The 18516-nt window shown below is 40.0% G+C and overlaps 1 protein-coding gene across 5 annotated transcripts in view; it reads right to left on the reverse strand.

Annotated features, from left to right (window-relative positions):
- The window catches only part of PLCE1 (phospholipase C epsilon 1), a 133609-nt gene that overhangs the window by 54437 nt on the left and 60656 nt on the right, over positions 1–18516 (reverse strand). For all 5 annotated transcript variants that reach the window (XM_081863943.1, XM_081863944.1, XM_081863940.1 and 2 more), the window contains 2 exons: positions 13981–14263; positions 1708–2024 (listed from right to left, as the gene is read on the reverse strand). In XM_081863943.1, coding sequence (XP_081720069.1) covers positions 1708–2024; positions 13981–14263 — 600 coding nt within the window. The remainder of the gene's footprint in view (positions 1–1707; positions 2025–13980; positions 14264–18516) is intronic.

Consider the following 18516-nt stretch of genomic DNA (forward strand, 5'->3'; position numbering starts at 1 on the left):
CTTTGGGCATTTTACTACAGTGTTGCTATTGCTACAGTATTAAATTTCATTTCCCTCCCAATGTCGTTTTGATGCTTTGCCCCTTCTTATTTTGCTTTTCTTAATCTTCTCATGGAAAGTTACAGTAGCTGCTGTGGCTGATGAGAGGTAACAGAAATGTCTCAGCAAAAAAAAAAAAAAAGGGTCATGCATACAAAAGGACACTGAACATGTCTCCCATGGCAAGTATCCCTTTTAGACACTATTCAAAAGAATAATGCCAGCTGGAAATGCAGATGACTCACACATACAAATGATAGAAACTCCTGCAGTATCTGAAGGTGAGTTATCATCCTTCAAGGGCTTTGTGTTCTCCCCTCATCTCTTACTCTCCTTCCTTCTCACTCTAAGCTTTTCTCATTAAAACTGGGGAAGGTAAAAGGTAAAGGTACCCCTGCCCGTATGGGCCAGTCCTGACAGACTCTAGGGTTGTGCACTCATCTCACTCTAGAGGCCGGGAGCCAGCGCTGTCCGCAGACACTTCTGGGTCACGTGGCCAGCGTGACCGGCACCAGAGCAGCACACGGAAACGCCGTTTACCTTCCCGCTATAAAGCGGTACCTATTTATCTACTTGCACTTAAGGGTTCTTTCAAACTGCTAGGTGGGCAGGAGCTGGGACCGAAAGATGGGAGCTCACCCCACCGCAGGGATTCGAACCGCCGACCATGCGATTGGCAAGTCCTAGGCACTGAGGTTTTACCCACAGCGCCACCCGTGTCCCCAAAAAACTGGGGAAAGTGGCTACCAAATAACAAATCAATGATTAAGATATCTGTTATTCACAAAACTTTAGTACAGCGGCTCTCGCTACTGTTGACTTAGCAAAGCAAAGAGTCTCTGTCGCAACAGAATGCCATTCTGAGTCAGTTCAGGACACCTGCTCAACACAGTTAAGTTATACCACTGCAGTGGTACAGGAGGCCCTCTGTCACACTCAAAGCAATTAAGCATCTCCTTGAAAAATAATTGAGAAAAAGAAATTGGGCTAAGGTTTGCTGCACCAGAAAACTACTTAGAAAAACAGCGCAGCTTCTTGAAGAACAATCACAGCATATGAAAGTGCTTAATTAGTTTTCTGTGGATTATGGATAAATACATGTGAGCTGCTAATGTAATCTAGATACCCCCGTTTCATAATGCTGCATGCAGACCACTAAGAAGATCATGTTTAGCCTGCAACAAAACAGTTCAGAGAATTAAGCAACATGGCTGCTTTCCACAAGAGCATGAGTTTATAAGAAACCAAATAAACTAATTTATTAAAACCACTAGGCCCTGATGGCAGCACCCAACATGCTCAGGCAGATGACAGGTCCCTGGTTCTAAATCAGCACTCAGCCAGATCTAGCCAACACTTAAATTTCTCATAATGCCCATCACATAGTGTTGCTGTAGGGCACTGTGGAAAACAAAATGGCACCCTCAGTGCCACAATACATTAGGAGCGTTGTAGGAAATTTAAATCGCTGCTAAACCCAGCCACTGCTGCCATCTGCTACCACCAGCTAGTAAACCTGGCAGTTCTTGTCAAAGGTTAAGGGCCCCATCAGTAAGCCCTATGCCCAGGTTCCTCTCAAATACTGAAAAAACGAACCCTTTACCCACTCCACAAACAAGATAAAAGAAAACCAACCATGTGTGTTTGTAATCAAAATCCTCACCCTACCTCGTTGAATCTTGTCACCAAATCTTCAACAGCATTGTGTTCCTCATTTGGGGCAGGAAGAAGAGTTGCGGAAATAGAAGCCTTAAGAGTTGATAGTTTGCTCTGGCATTCAGCATTCCCCAAATCTCTGGTTAAGAAGCAGAGGTAGTCGATTGGCAGTACTTTTCTGTAGAGATCCTGCTCCTGCTCAGTCAGAATACTAGCAACCTCCTCTGGAAACTGAATGAGGTGCTGAAGTTCTACAAGTTCTTTACTGACACCAGCTACAGTGGAAGCAAGGGCATTTGATCCAGCCATAGAAGAACTCAATTGTCGTTCTAAAAATAAACAAAATGCAAAATTTTAAAAGAGGTAAATTTCCTCCTTCCACCTATTAACCAGAATTTCACAATAAATGCATGACATATTATGTGGGGTTTTTAAAAACCCAACTTAAATATTCCATTATTACAAGTGGATAGCACCTGAAGTTCCGTTTTCAATATCTAGAAATCATTGTCCTCCAACACAGCTGCATAAAATTTCCTGTAACACAGGCAAATTACACTTTCAAGTAGACAGCATCAGTCTATGGATGATGAACCAGTTTATCACCTGCTAATGTAGCAATCATGGCAGCTCACCAATTGATGGCTGTTGCCAGCTATTTCATATATCAGGCATAGGCAAACTCCGCCCCTCCAGATGTTTTGGGACTACAACTCCCATCATCCCTAGCTAACAGGACAGTGGTCAGGGATGATGGGAATTGTAGTCCCAAAACATCTGGAGAGCCGGAGTTTGCCTATGCCTGTCATATATGAAGGCTGTCAAACAGTAAGTTCAACTATAATGTCTACAACAGCAATATGAACTTACTTTCAGATGGGCAGTAAAGTAATTGTATCTGATTCAGAAATGGAAGGGGGGTTTTTTGTATTTGTTTTGCTCTAGGATAACTCCCAAGTGGCAAAAATAATTGATATTTACTCAGTCACTCTGCAACACCAAGTGAAGATTCCCCCACTTCTTTGTCAAGGAAGCTCACAAACACACCACAATATGACATCATCACAATAATAGGGGAATGTGAGTAAAGTTATTCCAAAGTGAACAGGAAACTACAGTGAAGAACACAAAGTAAATAGCTAGGGTTCTGTGTGCCCAAACAAAAAAATAGGCTTGGTGAACTGAGCTGGCTGCAATTTTTCTTAGTAAATCTGCATAGTGAAACTAACAGAAATTTTGTACAGCAGTGTATGAGACTGTGGCTCTGAGAAGCTAAGTCAATCATTCTTCCTTTTACAATTTATTTGCTTGTGTATTTATAAAATTACTACCATGAAACATACTACAATAAGACATACCCCCACTCCCAGATGCACAGAATCATGCAATGGAAAGCAATATAGGTAGGGAGACAGAATAGGAAACATAACAATGAATTTTAATGGCTACCATCATCATCTCAATAAGACAGAGTTCAATGGAATACACAACTCAGCACATCTGATCTAATGGGAACTCCAAATAGGAAATCACTGTCAAATAACTATTGTATTCAAAAAGAGTACTACTTTTTATGTTTCCAGTACTTAAAAAAAATATCGGTGTTGATCAAGGTCACTTACACAGGTATGCTAACTGGCTTGCCTGGTAAACAAGCAAGCAAGCTGCAGCACAGCTCACTCACATTCATGTTTGATTATTGCAAGCATCTCTACCTTCTCAACCCAAAGGAGGGCCTCTGAAAATGATCTCTTGCAGGCTGGTGTGGATTTAACACTCCTAACTTTCCCTTTTCTGCTTGCTTTCAACTAATTCCATTCAATTCAAGTGCAGCCTATTCCTTTCGCACAGGTTTAGCTTGTTCTAAAGTCTTCCACAGTAACAAACCTATTGAAATCCTTCCTCCTGAGCAAATCACTCTCTCTCTGCCTCTCTTACCTCACACGTTGTGAGGACAAAATCAAAACTCTTGAGAACAAACAGGCCAAAGAATTCTGGAGATCTTTGAAAACAAAGCTTTTATCTTGGTCTCCACATGGTACTCTTTGTCCTCACACGACTGCACCTTCAATTCATTCCTGTGATGAAAATCATAACATTGGAAGTGGTTATATGCCTGTCTCGTTGCAAGTTTAGACAAGAGCTTGCACAGCAGCTCACAGAAGCAAGCTAAAGGGCTCTACAGTATTGGTGTCAGGCCACATCTGAACTTGACTAGAATCCTCTGCCCTCATCTAGACCACTAGACAGACCTAGAACTCCAGTTTGTTTCCCTTAGGCTTTTATTTTATAATAGGCCTTTTAATCTGTATTATGGCTGCTTCCATTTAAAGGATTAGTGTTTGCTTTTACAATAGGAACATTTCTGGTTGAAAAACTAAATTGGAGGCAACGGATGTCCTTCACCAAAGTGGTACCCATACAACTAACCGGCACCACTTGTGCCACAGGCTGAAGGTAAACTCTCACAGTCACTTAGAAACCATTATCATGCTTAAATGATACCCCCCCCCAAAAAAACCCATATTTAGAGTATCTAGAGGGGCTAATCTAATGGCATTTCCATAACTAATTAATTCTGCACTCCATTTTGGCAACCACATCATCCATAGCTTTTTCTACATTGTTGCTCAACATCTTGCTCCAAACTTTGTGAAATCTTGGTTGGTCTTGATAAAGGCTAGCTACAATTTCTGTTCTCTTTAGCTGCTATGACCTTTTCTGCCTCTCTAATTTTTCAAATCTCACTTGCCTCTTGACACTGCTCCTAATTTTTGCATTACATACTTCCATATTTGCATGTCAAGCTGCAAAGCCCTTCATTTTTCTTTTAAGCTAATTTTATAAATAAGCATTCAACTTATACAAACTGTGTGACTTTTGTTAATTCTCCAAACCAAGCACACTCATCTTGACCTTTCTGGGTCATTGCTGAATTCCGCAACACCAATAAGGTAATTTGGTTCACTGCAATATAATCTACTTTACAAAACTATCCAGTAAAGATCCTAATACTAGTGATATGCCTGTAAGATATGGGTTCATGGCCTTGTAACACTATTCTTCCCTGAAATGTTCTATGCTACATCTGATTTGTCTGCCGAAATCTTCAAGTAAGATATTTCTTTATACTTCTCACAATCTGCAATGTTTATCATTAACAAGACACTGTATTAATCTGTTGAAAATATGAGAAAAGCAAGGTTTGTTGCTGGAACTCAGCGCTACAGCTCTGCTGCTACAATGGCCTTCTGTGCATGTTATAGACTCTCATCTCCTCCAACCCACAAATGCCCTCCAAATCAGTTCCACAGTTGCCGGAGGAGAGGACATGGAAGTCCTGGCACGCCAGCAGAACTGAGGGTACACCACCTTTCGTTTTCATGCTTTAAAGTTATGTTTCTTCAAGATGCTACTGCAATTTTTTAAAAAAAATTACTTATGCTTTGCAGGCTGTGCAAAGATTAAAAAAGACTAATTCTGAATGAAATGCATAAGAAAGTAATCTCTCCAAGAACAGCCTGATGTTTTGTATTAAGAAAGCCAGGATTTTGCTTGTTTTTAATGTTAGTCAAGTCTTCATAGACATACTGGGGACAAACAGGTTGTTCCAGTCTGATACACTATAAAATAACTTCTCTCAAGTGAGGACTATAGGGAGGGAGGGATATTTGCTCTCATAACTAACTCTTAGGTCTAATCATGCCATCTAAAAACAAAGAAAATTTACCTCAGATAAGTTGTCGCTTGGACTGTTCTGAATCAGTCGGCCAGCAAGTTGCAATTAGTCCATGCTTGCCTAACCCTCAGTCAGAAAGCAATGGTTTAATGTCCTTGCCTTTTTAAAGTATCCACATAACTTACACATTATCATGTTATCTGAGAAATCCCATAGGATGAATGTGTCTCAGGCTTATAATTGCTAGTTACCCCCTCCCCCCCCCAAAAAAAGGCACAATGGAGTATTAAAAAAACCCTTTTTTGGCTGGCCTCATTCTTTAGTTCAGCTCTCTTGTCATTTTTGTGGCTGGAGAATTTGTATGTAATTTATATAAGTTCCCTCTGTATGAAAGCCTGGGAATTTTTAAAAAACACACAAGGAAGGGAGTGTGAGCCAATTTTTTTTCATTTTTCTTGTCTTTTTTCTTGTAAGCTAGGTTCTCAATACTGCATCTCTGTTCTGTCATTTCCCCTCCTACTTCATGTCTGTGTTCTCTAATAATGACTGCATATCAGGGTTTTACTTATTCCTATACATTAGCCTTCATAAACTTGGCTGATGCCTCCAGTTGCTGGATGGCATTGATGGAGACTTGTAGTCCAAAACATCTGGTGAACACCAGCCAGATTGGCAAAGGCTGCTCTATATATAGAATCATAGTATCATAGAATCATAGAGTTGGAAGAGACCACAAGGGCCATCGAGTCCAACCCCCTGCCAAGCAGGAAACACCATCAGAGCACTCCTGACATATGGTTGTCAAGCCTCTGCTTAAAGACCTCCAAAGAAGGAGACTCCACCACACTCCTTGGCAGCAAATTCCACTGTCAAACAGCTCTTACTGTCAGGAAGTTCTTCCTAATGTTTAGGTGGAATCTTTTTTCTTGTAGTTTGGAACCATTGCTCCGTGTCCGCTTCTCTGGAGCAGCAGAAAACAACCTTTCTCCCTCCTCTATGTGACATCCTTTTATATATTTGAACATGGCTATCATATCACCCCTCAACCTCCTCTTCTCCAGGCTAAACATGCCCAGCTCCCTTAGCCGTTCTTCATAAAGCATCGTTTCCAGGCCTTTGACCATTTTGGTTGCCCTCCTCTGGACACGTTCCAGTTTGTCAGTGTCCTTCTTGAACTGTGGTGCCCAGAACTGGACACAGTACTCCAGGTGAGGTCTGACCAGAGCAGAATACAGTGGCACTATTACTTCCCTTGATCTAGATGCAATACTCCTATTGATGCAGCCCAGAATTGCATTGGCTTTTTTAGCTGCCGCGTCACACTGTTGGCTCATGTCAAGTTTGTGGTCAACCAAGACTCCTAGATCCTTTTCACATGTACTGCTCTCAAGCCAGGTTTTTTTTGCCCAAGTGCAATACTTTACATTTCTCCCTGTTAAAATTCATCTTGTTTGTTTTGGCCCAGTTCTCTAATCTGTCAAGGTCGTTTTGAAGTGTGATCCTGTCCTCTGGGGTGTTAGCCACCCCTCCCAGTTTGGTGTCATCTGCAAATTTGATCAGGATGCCCTTGAGTCCATCATCCAAGTCATTGATAAACATGTTGAATAAGACCGGGCCCAAGACAGAACCCTGTGGCACCCCACTTGTCACTCTTCTCCAGGATGAAGAGGAACCATTGATGAGCACCCTTTGGGTTCGGTCAGTCAGCCAGTTACAAATCCACTGAGTGGTAGCATAGTCAAGACCGCATTTTACCAGCTTCTTTACAAGAATATCATGGGGCACCTTGTCAAATGCCTTGCTGAAATCAAGGTAGGCTACATCCACTGCGTTCCCTTCATCTATCAACAGAGGAATATCAACAGAGGAATTCGCTATTTCTTACAATCTTTACATTAAAAAATCTAGTTCATCAATGGTTGTTTTTTCTTTTCTTTTTACCCTGAACACATCACCATGTGTTACCATTGTATTTAGTGAAGTACATTGGTCACACGTTTCAGATCATGAGAGTTGGACATTTCAAGAAATTGTAATAGCATTTTCAGAAAGCTAGTATATTTAGCCGGAACTTTGGTTTCAGCATTGTTCCCTGCTATAATAACTCTAACCTAGATGTTCTCGACATAATTGCTTCTAATTTTAAACCAAAGCAGTGCAGATGAAGCTTGTAGAATTGTGACCCAGATTTAACATTTTTCAATTATTTAAAAATTGCTCAATACAACAGTCAGAGATAATGAGGCACAGCAGTGTGGTAATAGCAATCGCACTCTAAAAAAACAAGTAATGGTAAAAGTCAGGCTCTTCCTGCAGAGTTGGAAATTGCTTTGCTAAATTGTTTTGTGACCCCATTTTATAAATGATGTGATATAGTGCCTATTATATGAACAAAACATCTTGGGAAAACTCAGTGATATAATACAAAGCTGGAAAGGCAATCCTGCACTTTCTTTGAAGGTCACTTGGCATTGGCTTACGGTTATGGCCCCTAAACTGGAGATTTGTCAACTCTGATTTATAGGGTGTTTCTGAAAGGTGCTGCAACAACTTACCTCACCAAAAATTAATGTAATAATAATCAAGAGTGTATCTGTTTCAACAGTGTCTCTGTTTCTATGGGGCTCTAGGATGCAGAAAGCTGAACACCCCACCCTCCAGCAACTTCATCCTTATATCCTGAATTTCTGTTCATCTCCTAACAGGATGCGGAGAGTACATCAGTCCAGGGGCTCACCAGGGCTAGAATTCAAGATCTGGTCTCACAGCCAGTCAATATATGTCACGCAAAAAAAACTAACTAGACGAAGATGTCTTCTACCTGCTTCAAGTCTTTGAACATACTCACAAAACAAATTTAGGAATTGAAGTCTCCCTTCCCAAAAAACTATTTCCACTAGCTTCTTCTACTGACCTCTGCTGTCTCTTCTCCACCACCTATTTCCTTTGTCATGGCACCAATCTGGAACAACCACAAACGTGTGCCTGCTCTGCATGTGCATGGTGTATTTTAAGAGGCTGTTGTACAGAAACCAAACAGTGTAGCTTCCTTTGGTTAATTTTACTGACTTCATCAGTGCCAAAACAAAAGTAATTTTCAATAGTTGGTGATTTTCTGTCGTTTCCAAGGTGTTCCACAAAATAGAATGGGTGGGAAGGGAGAGTTACAACTTCTTTATTAATTCAGCAGGGCTTCTGTTTACAGAGCCTCTCCTCTTCCCAGAGGGGAAGGATTGTGAGCGGAAATCACTTCCCGAGCTCACAGGCGGGGCATGGCCAGGCCCCCTGCATCACTGGAGTCCTGGGCCCCCGTCATGCTCCCCAGCCAGCCAATCCGGCTGCGTGAGGGGCATGGTTTAGTCACATTTAAACGGCTGCGGGCCCACGAGCTCTTCCTTGTTTTGTTCCTGCTTCCTCGGATCTGTTCACAGCTGATTTAGGTCTATTCCTTGAATGGGAACCAAAACTTTTAAACTGAAGAAATTTGACTACTACGCATTCTGAATCCTGCAAGGGTAAATAAATGCTTGTTGTATGCGGCACTTGAAGCAGAGAAACAGTGGGTTTGGACAGACTCCTCTACCACATTTCTCCTGTACATCCTCTTCTCATAATGTTATTTTATTTTTAAAAAAATGTTGGGGCACCGTTACAAGCAACGTAATGTGCAATGTGAGCTTGCCCCCACTGAGTAAAGTGGAATATTATATTGGCATTTCAAATGATGTGGGGACTATTTTACTGGAAAACAAAATGCTTTAGTTTTGTTTTATTTACCAGATTTTTATACTGCCTTCCAATATAAAATTATCAGGGCAATTCACAAAGTTTAAATAGAGTAAACATACAATAAAATGTTTTCAACTGTTTCTAATGGAAGTAGGTTACTACTAAGGTTAGTATTGCACTAGTGAAAAGAAAATAATAAATAGCATTTAGCTTTCCCATTTAAGATGACATTTCCTGTGCACACAAATGTGAAAAATTAATCACAAACCATAGGGCAATTAAAATTATCCTAACTTTTATGATCTCCTATCACAATGACATCTGTTTGTGATATTATATAAGTATTATATCATGCCATTCAAGTATTAAAACCGGACAGCTATTATTAGCCATCTTTCTGGAATCCCAAAGACAGTGCCAGTAATTCTGTAATACAACAGCTATGTAATTGAGCTTAGTGACTCAATACAGTCTTCTTGATCCTGATGCTCCAGGGCATGGTTTGGATGTTCAAGACCATGCTGCAGGATCAGATATTCCCCCATTCACTCCTGCTTCCCTTCCCTTCCCCCTTCCACAGCTTATATAACCAATGATGTCCAAATGGAGCAAATTATGGTTAGAGCCAAACAGAAATTATCCGGCATGTGGGAGAATTCGTGGCTCCATGAGACTACCTTGAAACATGACTTGAAGGACTGGAAACATCTGAACTGGGCAGTGATTGTAACAGAAGGAATGCTTCAAGTGATATCTAAACCCATTATTCTTAAGGCTTGCATTACTCACAAAAGTTAACATTTGTGCCCACACCGCAACAAACAAAATATTAAGGGAGTGGAAATGTGTCACTAAGAATTGTAGCAGTGTGAAATAGAGAGAAATTTGATTCAGTTCATACTTAAGGCAAATATATCCAATTCTCACTTCCTGAAACAATATGTGGACTGAAACTGAAGCTTTCAAATTTGCAGTTCTCTGAATATTGCAGTGTTGTTCTCCAACCAAGTAATATGTACCAAAATGCATATACGAAGTAAAGTGTGCATAAAATGCATTATATTAGAGAAAATTGCTTGCAAATGTATATGCTGGGCAAAACTGCACAGGAAAAAATGTGCATATTAGGAGAAATTCATGCTAAAACAGTGAAGGATTTATATGAGAACTTCTTAGAAAAAGAATTTGCAAATTGATATGGAAACATGGAGAACTGAACTTAAGATCAGAAAAACGAGAAACTGAAATTGACAAAATCACCCTTCCCTAATTTTGAAGTCAACTGCAACTGTACAAGTCAGCCCCTGGGATTAAATACTTGCAAATTATTCCAAATAACATTTGTTTGTTAGCAGAGAGAACATGTTTTATCTGTTAACTCGATTTTCTGAACGAAACATCCAGTGAGAGTTAGCGACACCCGTAGAAAATGGCTAAACAACATTACACTTGTTTAGTAGAGGAATGTTTAGGCTCATGCATTTCAATGTTTACCTATATTAGGTGCAAGTGTCACAGGTTTGCTTGTTGTTTAAGCATAAAGGCTGTGATCAGAAAACCATGAATTCGCTAACAGGCAACTAAGAAAAAGCAAATGCTGTATCTATATGTCAGGTGTTCCTTTCCATGCTTAGTAAAGGAAACCTGTACCCAGGTCACAGTACATGACTGTAAAAACAACCTCCTCTTATCTCCATCTCAGAAACATTTTTTTTTTCATTTTAAATTTAAAAGTCAGCAGCATATAGGCCATAGGAATATTAAGCTTACCAGTAAACAGAGTTGCTCTTTTGATTTCCTTCTAAAATTCCAGAAGGACCGATACTTTCAAAAGCAGAAGAATATCACACACTGCACTTGTTTGTCCTAGCTGTCAGGAACAGCTGCTCAGTCTGAAACTACGAACTGTCAAAATGCACAACTAGCATGCTTTGTTTAAGCCACAAAGACAACATGCGGAAAGGTCAGGTTACCCACTTCCCAGATAAAAACTGAAACGCTAAGAATCCAACGGGAGGTATTTTACACTTAAGGACAGGTAGACATTCCTACTAAGAGGAGCAATCCAATCTACAAGAAATCCAAGTCAAAGTATTTGTAAACCTGTTTGACAGTACGATTGAATATACATGCCCAATCAGAAGCACGCTCCAGTGACTACAATGAGACTACTCCCAAGTAAGTGTGTGTCAGATTAGTGTCTTAGTCACACACACAAAATAAGAACACTGACATCTCATGGAAATCAATGGGACTTAGACTGCAATCTTATACAGTATCAACTTACCTGGGAGTAAGTCACTGAATTGAATGGGACATACTTCTGAGTAAACATGTATAGGATTGTGCTCCAGAGCATGTCTTGGAACTGCATACCTTGTAATCAATAATACTAAATTGATCTTAACATGCAGGTAATATAATTTTTTTAACCTGGGGGTGTCCTAACCTGTAGACCTCAATATGTTGCTTAATTAGAGCTTCCACCATCTCTGGCTGATCACCACTGGACACAGCTTATCCAACCCTCAGTCAAAATAATTATTTCACATCTAATACATACTGGTAAATTGGTTTAAATCAGCATTCATAATGTTATTTCTGTGTTTGAAAAAGGGCGGCTAGTTTCCATGAGTACAGAGTTATTTTATCAAGTATTCCATTATTAGTTTATGAAAAAAAGCTTTAAAAACATATGAAGATAAACAAAGTCTCAAAAGGAGAGTTGCAGAGGTTCACACAATACATCATTAATTTTAGGGCTTGTTCACATAGGATATTATTTAACTGTTAATGCATTCCCACCCCCCTTTGGAATTAGACCAGAGGAGTGCACATCTGCACATATTTGAATCTGTATACTGTATAAGAAGCAACTTCAGTCTTTTCCATTCTTACTAGTAGGTATTCCCTTTCTAATTTGTTGATTCTATTACACCAATTAAGTACTGACAGGGCATTCATGCAAATAGTTGTGTGCATATATCCGTCCCTCCATTCAGGAGCACACCAGAAATAGTTATGAGTATGGCTGGAAAACAAATGAGGAATTAGTAGCCATTAAAATGGAAGTAACAGAAAGTGATGATTGAAGCCAGCCACCCCAAAATACTGAAATAAATGATATGCAACGCCCGAGTGCAGCAGTTTGGAGCCTGATTTCCCTCCTTATCAGATTATCCCCATATCTAGAAAGAGATAATCACCTCCTTTGATCATAGGGTTAGGAAACAGCAAAAAGCATATCACTACATAAGAAATATTTATTAAGTTAAATCTTCCATTTTTAATATGCTAAACAAGTGCATGATAGATTCTTGAGGTCGTAGAATCATAGATTTGTAGAGCCAATATTAAGAAAGGAGATTTGAGTATGGAAAGTGAAACGGAAGGGCAGAAAGAAGCACAGAAACAGATGACAGTCATGTTGCCAGAGCCCAGATCCTGCTTATCTGCTGTCAGAAGGGGGGGCAATTTGTGTGCAATAAACAGCAGGAAAGGATGGCTTAACAATTCCCCTGCCTCTCTTGTACTTCCAGGGTTCTAGACCTGTGTTTCTATTGCAAAATCATGGCAGGGGGTGGGGGAGAGAAGGTGCAGGAGGAGCGGATGGAGAAGCTGTAGCAAATTGGGGAATAATGTAAGAAGCATTATTCACCCACTAGTTTTCCCCACAGATCGCCTCCTTTGCAGTGCTAAAGCCGCAGTCAAGGTATGGATACATAGCTTAGCCATGTAATCTGTAGTTCAAGCCTTAGTAAGCTACATATTTCTTCCACAAAACAAAGAGTAAAGAGCAAAGTATATCTAGGTCATTTTGTACATCAATGCATTCAGCCATCTACAACAGAGAAACAGTACTTAAATATAACAATATTTATCCATCACAGCTTCCTGTTAACAATCTATGTACTAAAAATGGAAAATGTATTTATTTGATCCCTGTTTTTATAAATCTTTTGACAAAAGACCCGTTAACATTCAGGAACATAAACAATCTTGGCTATTTGATACAGAGACAGGAATATATTTTGAGTGTATCCAAAACAGTTCTGACCTGCTCTGTTCTTTAACTCCAAACTCATTAAGGCCTGCTCTAACCCCACTACTTCACCTAATGTAAGCATATTTGAAACACAGTATCTTTATATAGTGGTGAGTTGACATTATAATCTAAAGTGTTTTACAATCCTTTAAAAGCAAGAAATTCTAGATGTACACCTACGCACTTCTAGCCTACTCAACAATGCAATGGCATGACATGCCCTATATAGAAACCAGGATAGTTCACCCATGGACTTTTAGCTTAATGCATGTGCAATATGTTTGGGGTCAATAAGGAACTGACTGCAGAGCATAAAAGCAAAAAACCAAAATCAAGCTGCCTGCTAAACGGTAATCAATGGACATTATCTGATTATGTCAACTCAGCCTTTGCATGCGATGCTTATGCTAGTGTTCTGAGCATTTCTTGTCTCCCCCCCAAAAAACCCCACTTCAAGTGTCCAATTAAAATAAAATAAAACTACAAAAAAGTAGAATCTTTGTAAGCAGAGAATTATACAATCTTAATTCTGGAATGTGAAAGCCTTTGGCTCCCATGTAAGCGAAATAAAAACTTTGGATCTACTGCTTAAGAGTAGACTCACTGAAATCAATGGGGTTACTCTAAGCATGACTAAGTCTGGATCTGACCCACTGATTTAACACACATGGAATTATTTAAATATATACAATGTTATTTTGAATTCTTAGAACTTGGGGAGAGCATACAATCAGTCCAATACGTTTATCATCTCCAATTTGGAGAAGAATTTGAGGCCGTAGGAGCTCCCCATTGCCACACTGTCAAAGATGATTAAACTTCCCTTAATTACCTTTTAGCATGGTCTTTCCAGTTGATCCTCCTAAAATATTTAGAGTACCACTTCTAGCTCCCAGTGACGTGGTTGCTTCTAGTAGAGCACCAGTGATAAAATTGGAAAGGGAAGTCCTTCGTAAAGTAGCACGGTATTCAGGAGCTCTTTGAAAACATGGTGTTACGCAAGGGCTGTTGCCTCTGCACCACCAATCTGCATGGTGTTGAGGTGTTAGTGGTTCCCTCAAAGGGTAGCAAAAATATTCTGAAGAGTCTTCTGTTCCTTTTACTGACCTGAAGATCTGTGAAACACAAAAAGAGAGAGAGAGCAATTAATTTAGCACTTGGTAGAAGAACACTTGGTAGAAGAACAAATTAAAATGCTGATCTTATGTATTGCACTAAAACGTTATTTGAATCAAAGGTTATCTGATCATGGCTGAAAATGAAATTAAATGAAAAGAATTGTTGCAGAGACATTAGACTGAGGTGGTCTCTCTGTAGCAAATAGTGGGTTTTAAAGGAGGATTTGAAGAAAGGGAGAGGTGGCGGAAGGAAAAAATCCCAGCATAAACAAACATCAGGAGAGAACAGATAGAATTGTTTGAGGAAGTATTCTCTCTGAACATACCTGTGAGATGCTGAGAGGAGTCGAGTAGGAGGAGTAGAGGTTACAAGAGGTAAGAACAGAAAAACAGGATGTGACAGACCTGTGGAGACTTCTGAAAGTAGCAACAAGGAGTTTGGAAGAGTGCAGGAGGGAACAGGAAACCTGTGCAGGGATCTGAGGAAGGGCTTCACATTGACTAAGTAACAAGCCAGGTAAATGATTTTAGCGACAGGATTCTGGGGACTTGAATGAATGGCCACTTGTTTTGTCCTTTTTAACACAGCTAGCTGTCATGGGACTTAATGGCACTGGGCGTTTTTAAGGGTGTAGTCTCTAAAATGACACACCATGCTCTTGTTGAATCTAGAGGCCTGAACTCCTCCTAGTGTCTCAAAAACCCTAGGCTTAAAAAACAAAACCTAAAATCCTAAATTGCTTCCGATAGAAGGGTTTCACAACAGAGGAGTGCTGTTCCTTCAACTTGTGCATTTCAACATACTAGTTTATATAAAATATCATTTATGGTATATTTCAAGAACTGATAATTAGTGCATTTGTTAATGTATAAAGTCAACAATTTCTGTAAGTCCTGCTTCCTTCCATTGTCTGACAGACAGAATTGATTTGCCAACTAAGGATAGCATATTGTGTATTTTGTTTAAATGGGCTATGGCCCACTAAAGCCCACAGTATACCGTATATACTTTTAGTCTTCAAGGAGCCACAAGACCCTTCATTCTTTATAAAATAAATAATTCAGAATGTATTTGCAAAGTCACCCCTAGATACTGTTATTTAGTAAGCCGGAAGACAGCATTTGTGACACATAAGGTTGAGACAACCTGACCTTTAAAGATTATCTTTTTTTCTGCAGAGCAGAAATCCACCAGCAGAATCAATCATATTCTTAATTACTACAAGATAATATATAGGGTGTAAGTCAATTGTAGAGCAACAGTATTTTCCCATGGTGGCTTCCAACATTTTAAATAATTTAGAACTATATACAAAGTAATCACAATAATAAGAAAAGTAGTTCTAAACACTTCTATTACACTTACTTCTTTTCAATATAGCACAGCCATACAGGTATAAGAAAAAGAATTAAGAGAACAAGCTGAAGGCTCCAAGCAGCTTGTCCACATCGTAAGGCTGAACAAACGACACCCATGTCCTGGCTACATCCATCTCTGACTCTGCCAAAACTGTGGCATCCAAGTTGGAGCCAACATGAGTGATTTATCTGCAAAATGCAATGAAAACTGGTCGCAGTGATCCTCTGAGGACTCTTAACACTTGGTTATCTCTAGACCTTTATACAAAAAGTTCTTCATTGCTCAAAAGTGTTCTGCTGGCAGGGAAGTACGTTTCTTTGTCATTGCCACGATCACCACGGAATCCCTACAATTGTTTTTTATTTGTCTCTGGTAGCACTCATTACAAGTTTCCCCTATTCCCTTTCCACTCCCTGCACTGTAGTTCAGTTGTCATCAGCTTTCCAGCATATCAGGCAGCTGACTTTACAATTGGGTCAAAGACGTTTCAGGAGGATTGCACCAACAGACTAAGCCTATCCCTGACTGTGACTAGAGCTTCCACAAAATGGCCAGTTAAACATGTAGGAAAAGCCCCCATGGACCTCAGGGAACCTTCTGGATTAATCAGCCTTTAAGAGTAGACCATAGCAATTGGTCCTCCATCCCTGCAAGCATTGTGACATCAGGTGTGACGCAGCTCCTACAGTGGTTGCAGGGCCACCTGTAAAGCTCTGTGACTTGCAACAAGGCCCAAAGTGCTGTGACTGTTGGTGCTTCCAAACCCATGCCTCTGCAAGCATTGATGACCACAGCAGCACTTGCAAAGGGTCTTGGCTTTGCAAGTATGACAACCGGCTCATTCTTGTTGGTGGTGCCTGAAAAATGCTGAGCCTTTCCCACTATAGTTTGAAACCATGTGGGCAAAAGAAAACAGGGTCACATGACAACATAGTGAGCCCACAATGACCTGTGGAGAGAGGGAAAGATCCAGCCCATGGACTGTATTCAATTCCTCCCCTCTGATCTGGGTCTTGCTCTTGCCCCAGCCCCATTCAAATGAGGAGGAATGACTGCTGGGAGGAGCACAGAGAGAGGAAATGCCATGGTGTATCTGCAACAGCAGGACTGGACGCCTTCATCAGCCCCAGCTGCAACAAAAAATGTCTCTCCCTTATCGGTCTCTACAGTCACAGCTGGTGCTGCAAGCATCCAACAGTTTGACTTCACCCCCAAAGGTGCACTCCATTGTCTCCCAAGACAGACAGATGCCAACCAATCTGAATGCTCAATGTGGCATATGGTTTTAAAAGAAAATAGAACAAATCATAAAATCATCATTTTAAAAGATAAAACCATAGAAATAAAATCAGAACCAAACTAAACACCTCAATAAAACAAAAGACTCAGAGAAATAAAAGTGTGTAGTTCAGCTTGGGTTGAAAAGACAACATGTTCAGGACCAGGAAAACCATCCTGGGAAAAGCATTCCAAAGCTGGTGTGCCACTACCAAAAAAAGAGGAGAGCACTAAATCCAGTCACATTCCACCTCACTTTCAGGGGTATAGAAGATCTTAATACATGTCAGGAAAAGGCACCAAGGTTCCTAAGAGCAAAAAACAAACAAAAACACCAGCACTCCAGATTATGCTCAGAAAGAAGGAGCAGTGAAGCTGTATTAAAACGGACAAGTATGTTTTTAAAAATCTGAAATACATGGGGGGATGGTATCTTTCCTGTTATTAGCTGCACAATGGCAAACAGTGGTGAAAGTATGCAAAATGCCCCAGCATTTAACTATGCAGCAGTCTTCATCTCACCATCCTTTTTGCTGTATTTACATTCAATCAATCATCCCTAGTATACCTCTGTTACTTGCATAAGAAGTCTTCTTTTCTCTGAAAGTATTTGGCTAGCAAAAATAATATCTAACGGCGGTAGTTGCTTTCCAAAACCTTTTAATGAAGTTGATATCTGTTGCTTATGCTGCATTCAAGTTTTTCTTAACTGCTAAAACAAAGAAACCTTTTGTTTGGAGAGAGAGGCGACAGTGGCTTGCTGCAAAGATGATATAAAGAATAATAATGTTAATCTCTAGTGCATGGAAGGAGACATTGGGGCACTTAACTGTCTCCAAAAATGCGCATTTCACCAACTGTTTTCAAAATAGTGTCTGGTTTTCTGCAGTGTACAAGAACTCCGCTCAATTATATGCAGAGATGTAGGTTAGAGACAGGTAAATGAAGCACATGCTCTTCTGGAACCTGATGTCCAAAGAAAATGACAAGTGTAAGTAAAGAAAGAAAAGTATATTTTACTTGACAGTGTTTAACCATATAGCCATGTGAATTTCAGAGGAGAGATTATATATATTTCAATAAACTGTTGCCTGGCATGTTTCCAGACCAACTTCAGCACACATGCACTCATCACTCTCCGTTACTGTAAGAAAAACTATAAGGAACTGGGACAGAATAGTGGTTGGCAGTGTCAGCGATGAGCCAAGAATCTAAAGTGCTACATAAATGCCAAGAATAAAGATAAGAGTCACCAGATGAGAGTCAATGCTAGAATTCTGGAAGGAATTGCAAACGATGGGCAAGGGGGCTACTTTCATCAGAGAAAAAAATACAAATTATTTCCATACATTATCTGGCTAGGGAGCAAAAGATATAGAACAAGGATATAGTGTTCTCCAAAGATCTAACTGCACATTTCATGCAGACATGTTTAAACAAAATGAAACCCACCTTCACCACAAAAACACACTTTCAAATGGGATTATCTAACAAAACAACAGCAAAAAATAATAATCATTCTCTCCTTGCTTCAAGACATTTCCTCAAATTCCTTCCTTTCCCAAACATGTGTTTTGAACCCCATGCAGGATGAAAGTAGATTGAAGCGGAT

The sequence above is a fragment of the Podarcis erhardii genome (genome assembly GCF_964252035.2).
Source record: "Podarcis erhardii genome assembly, chromosome: 5".
NCBI classification, from domain to species: domain Eukaryota; kingdom Metazoa; phylum Chordata; class Lepidosauria; order Squamata; family Lacertidae; genus Podarcis; species Podarcis erhardii.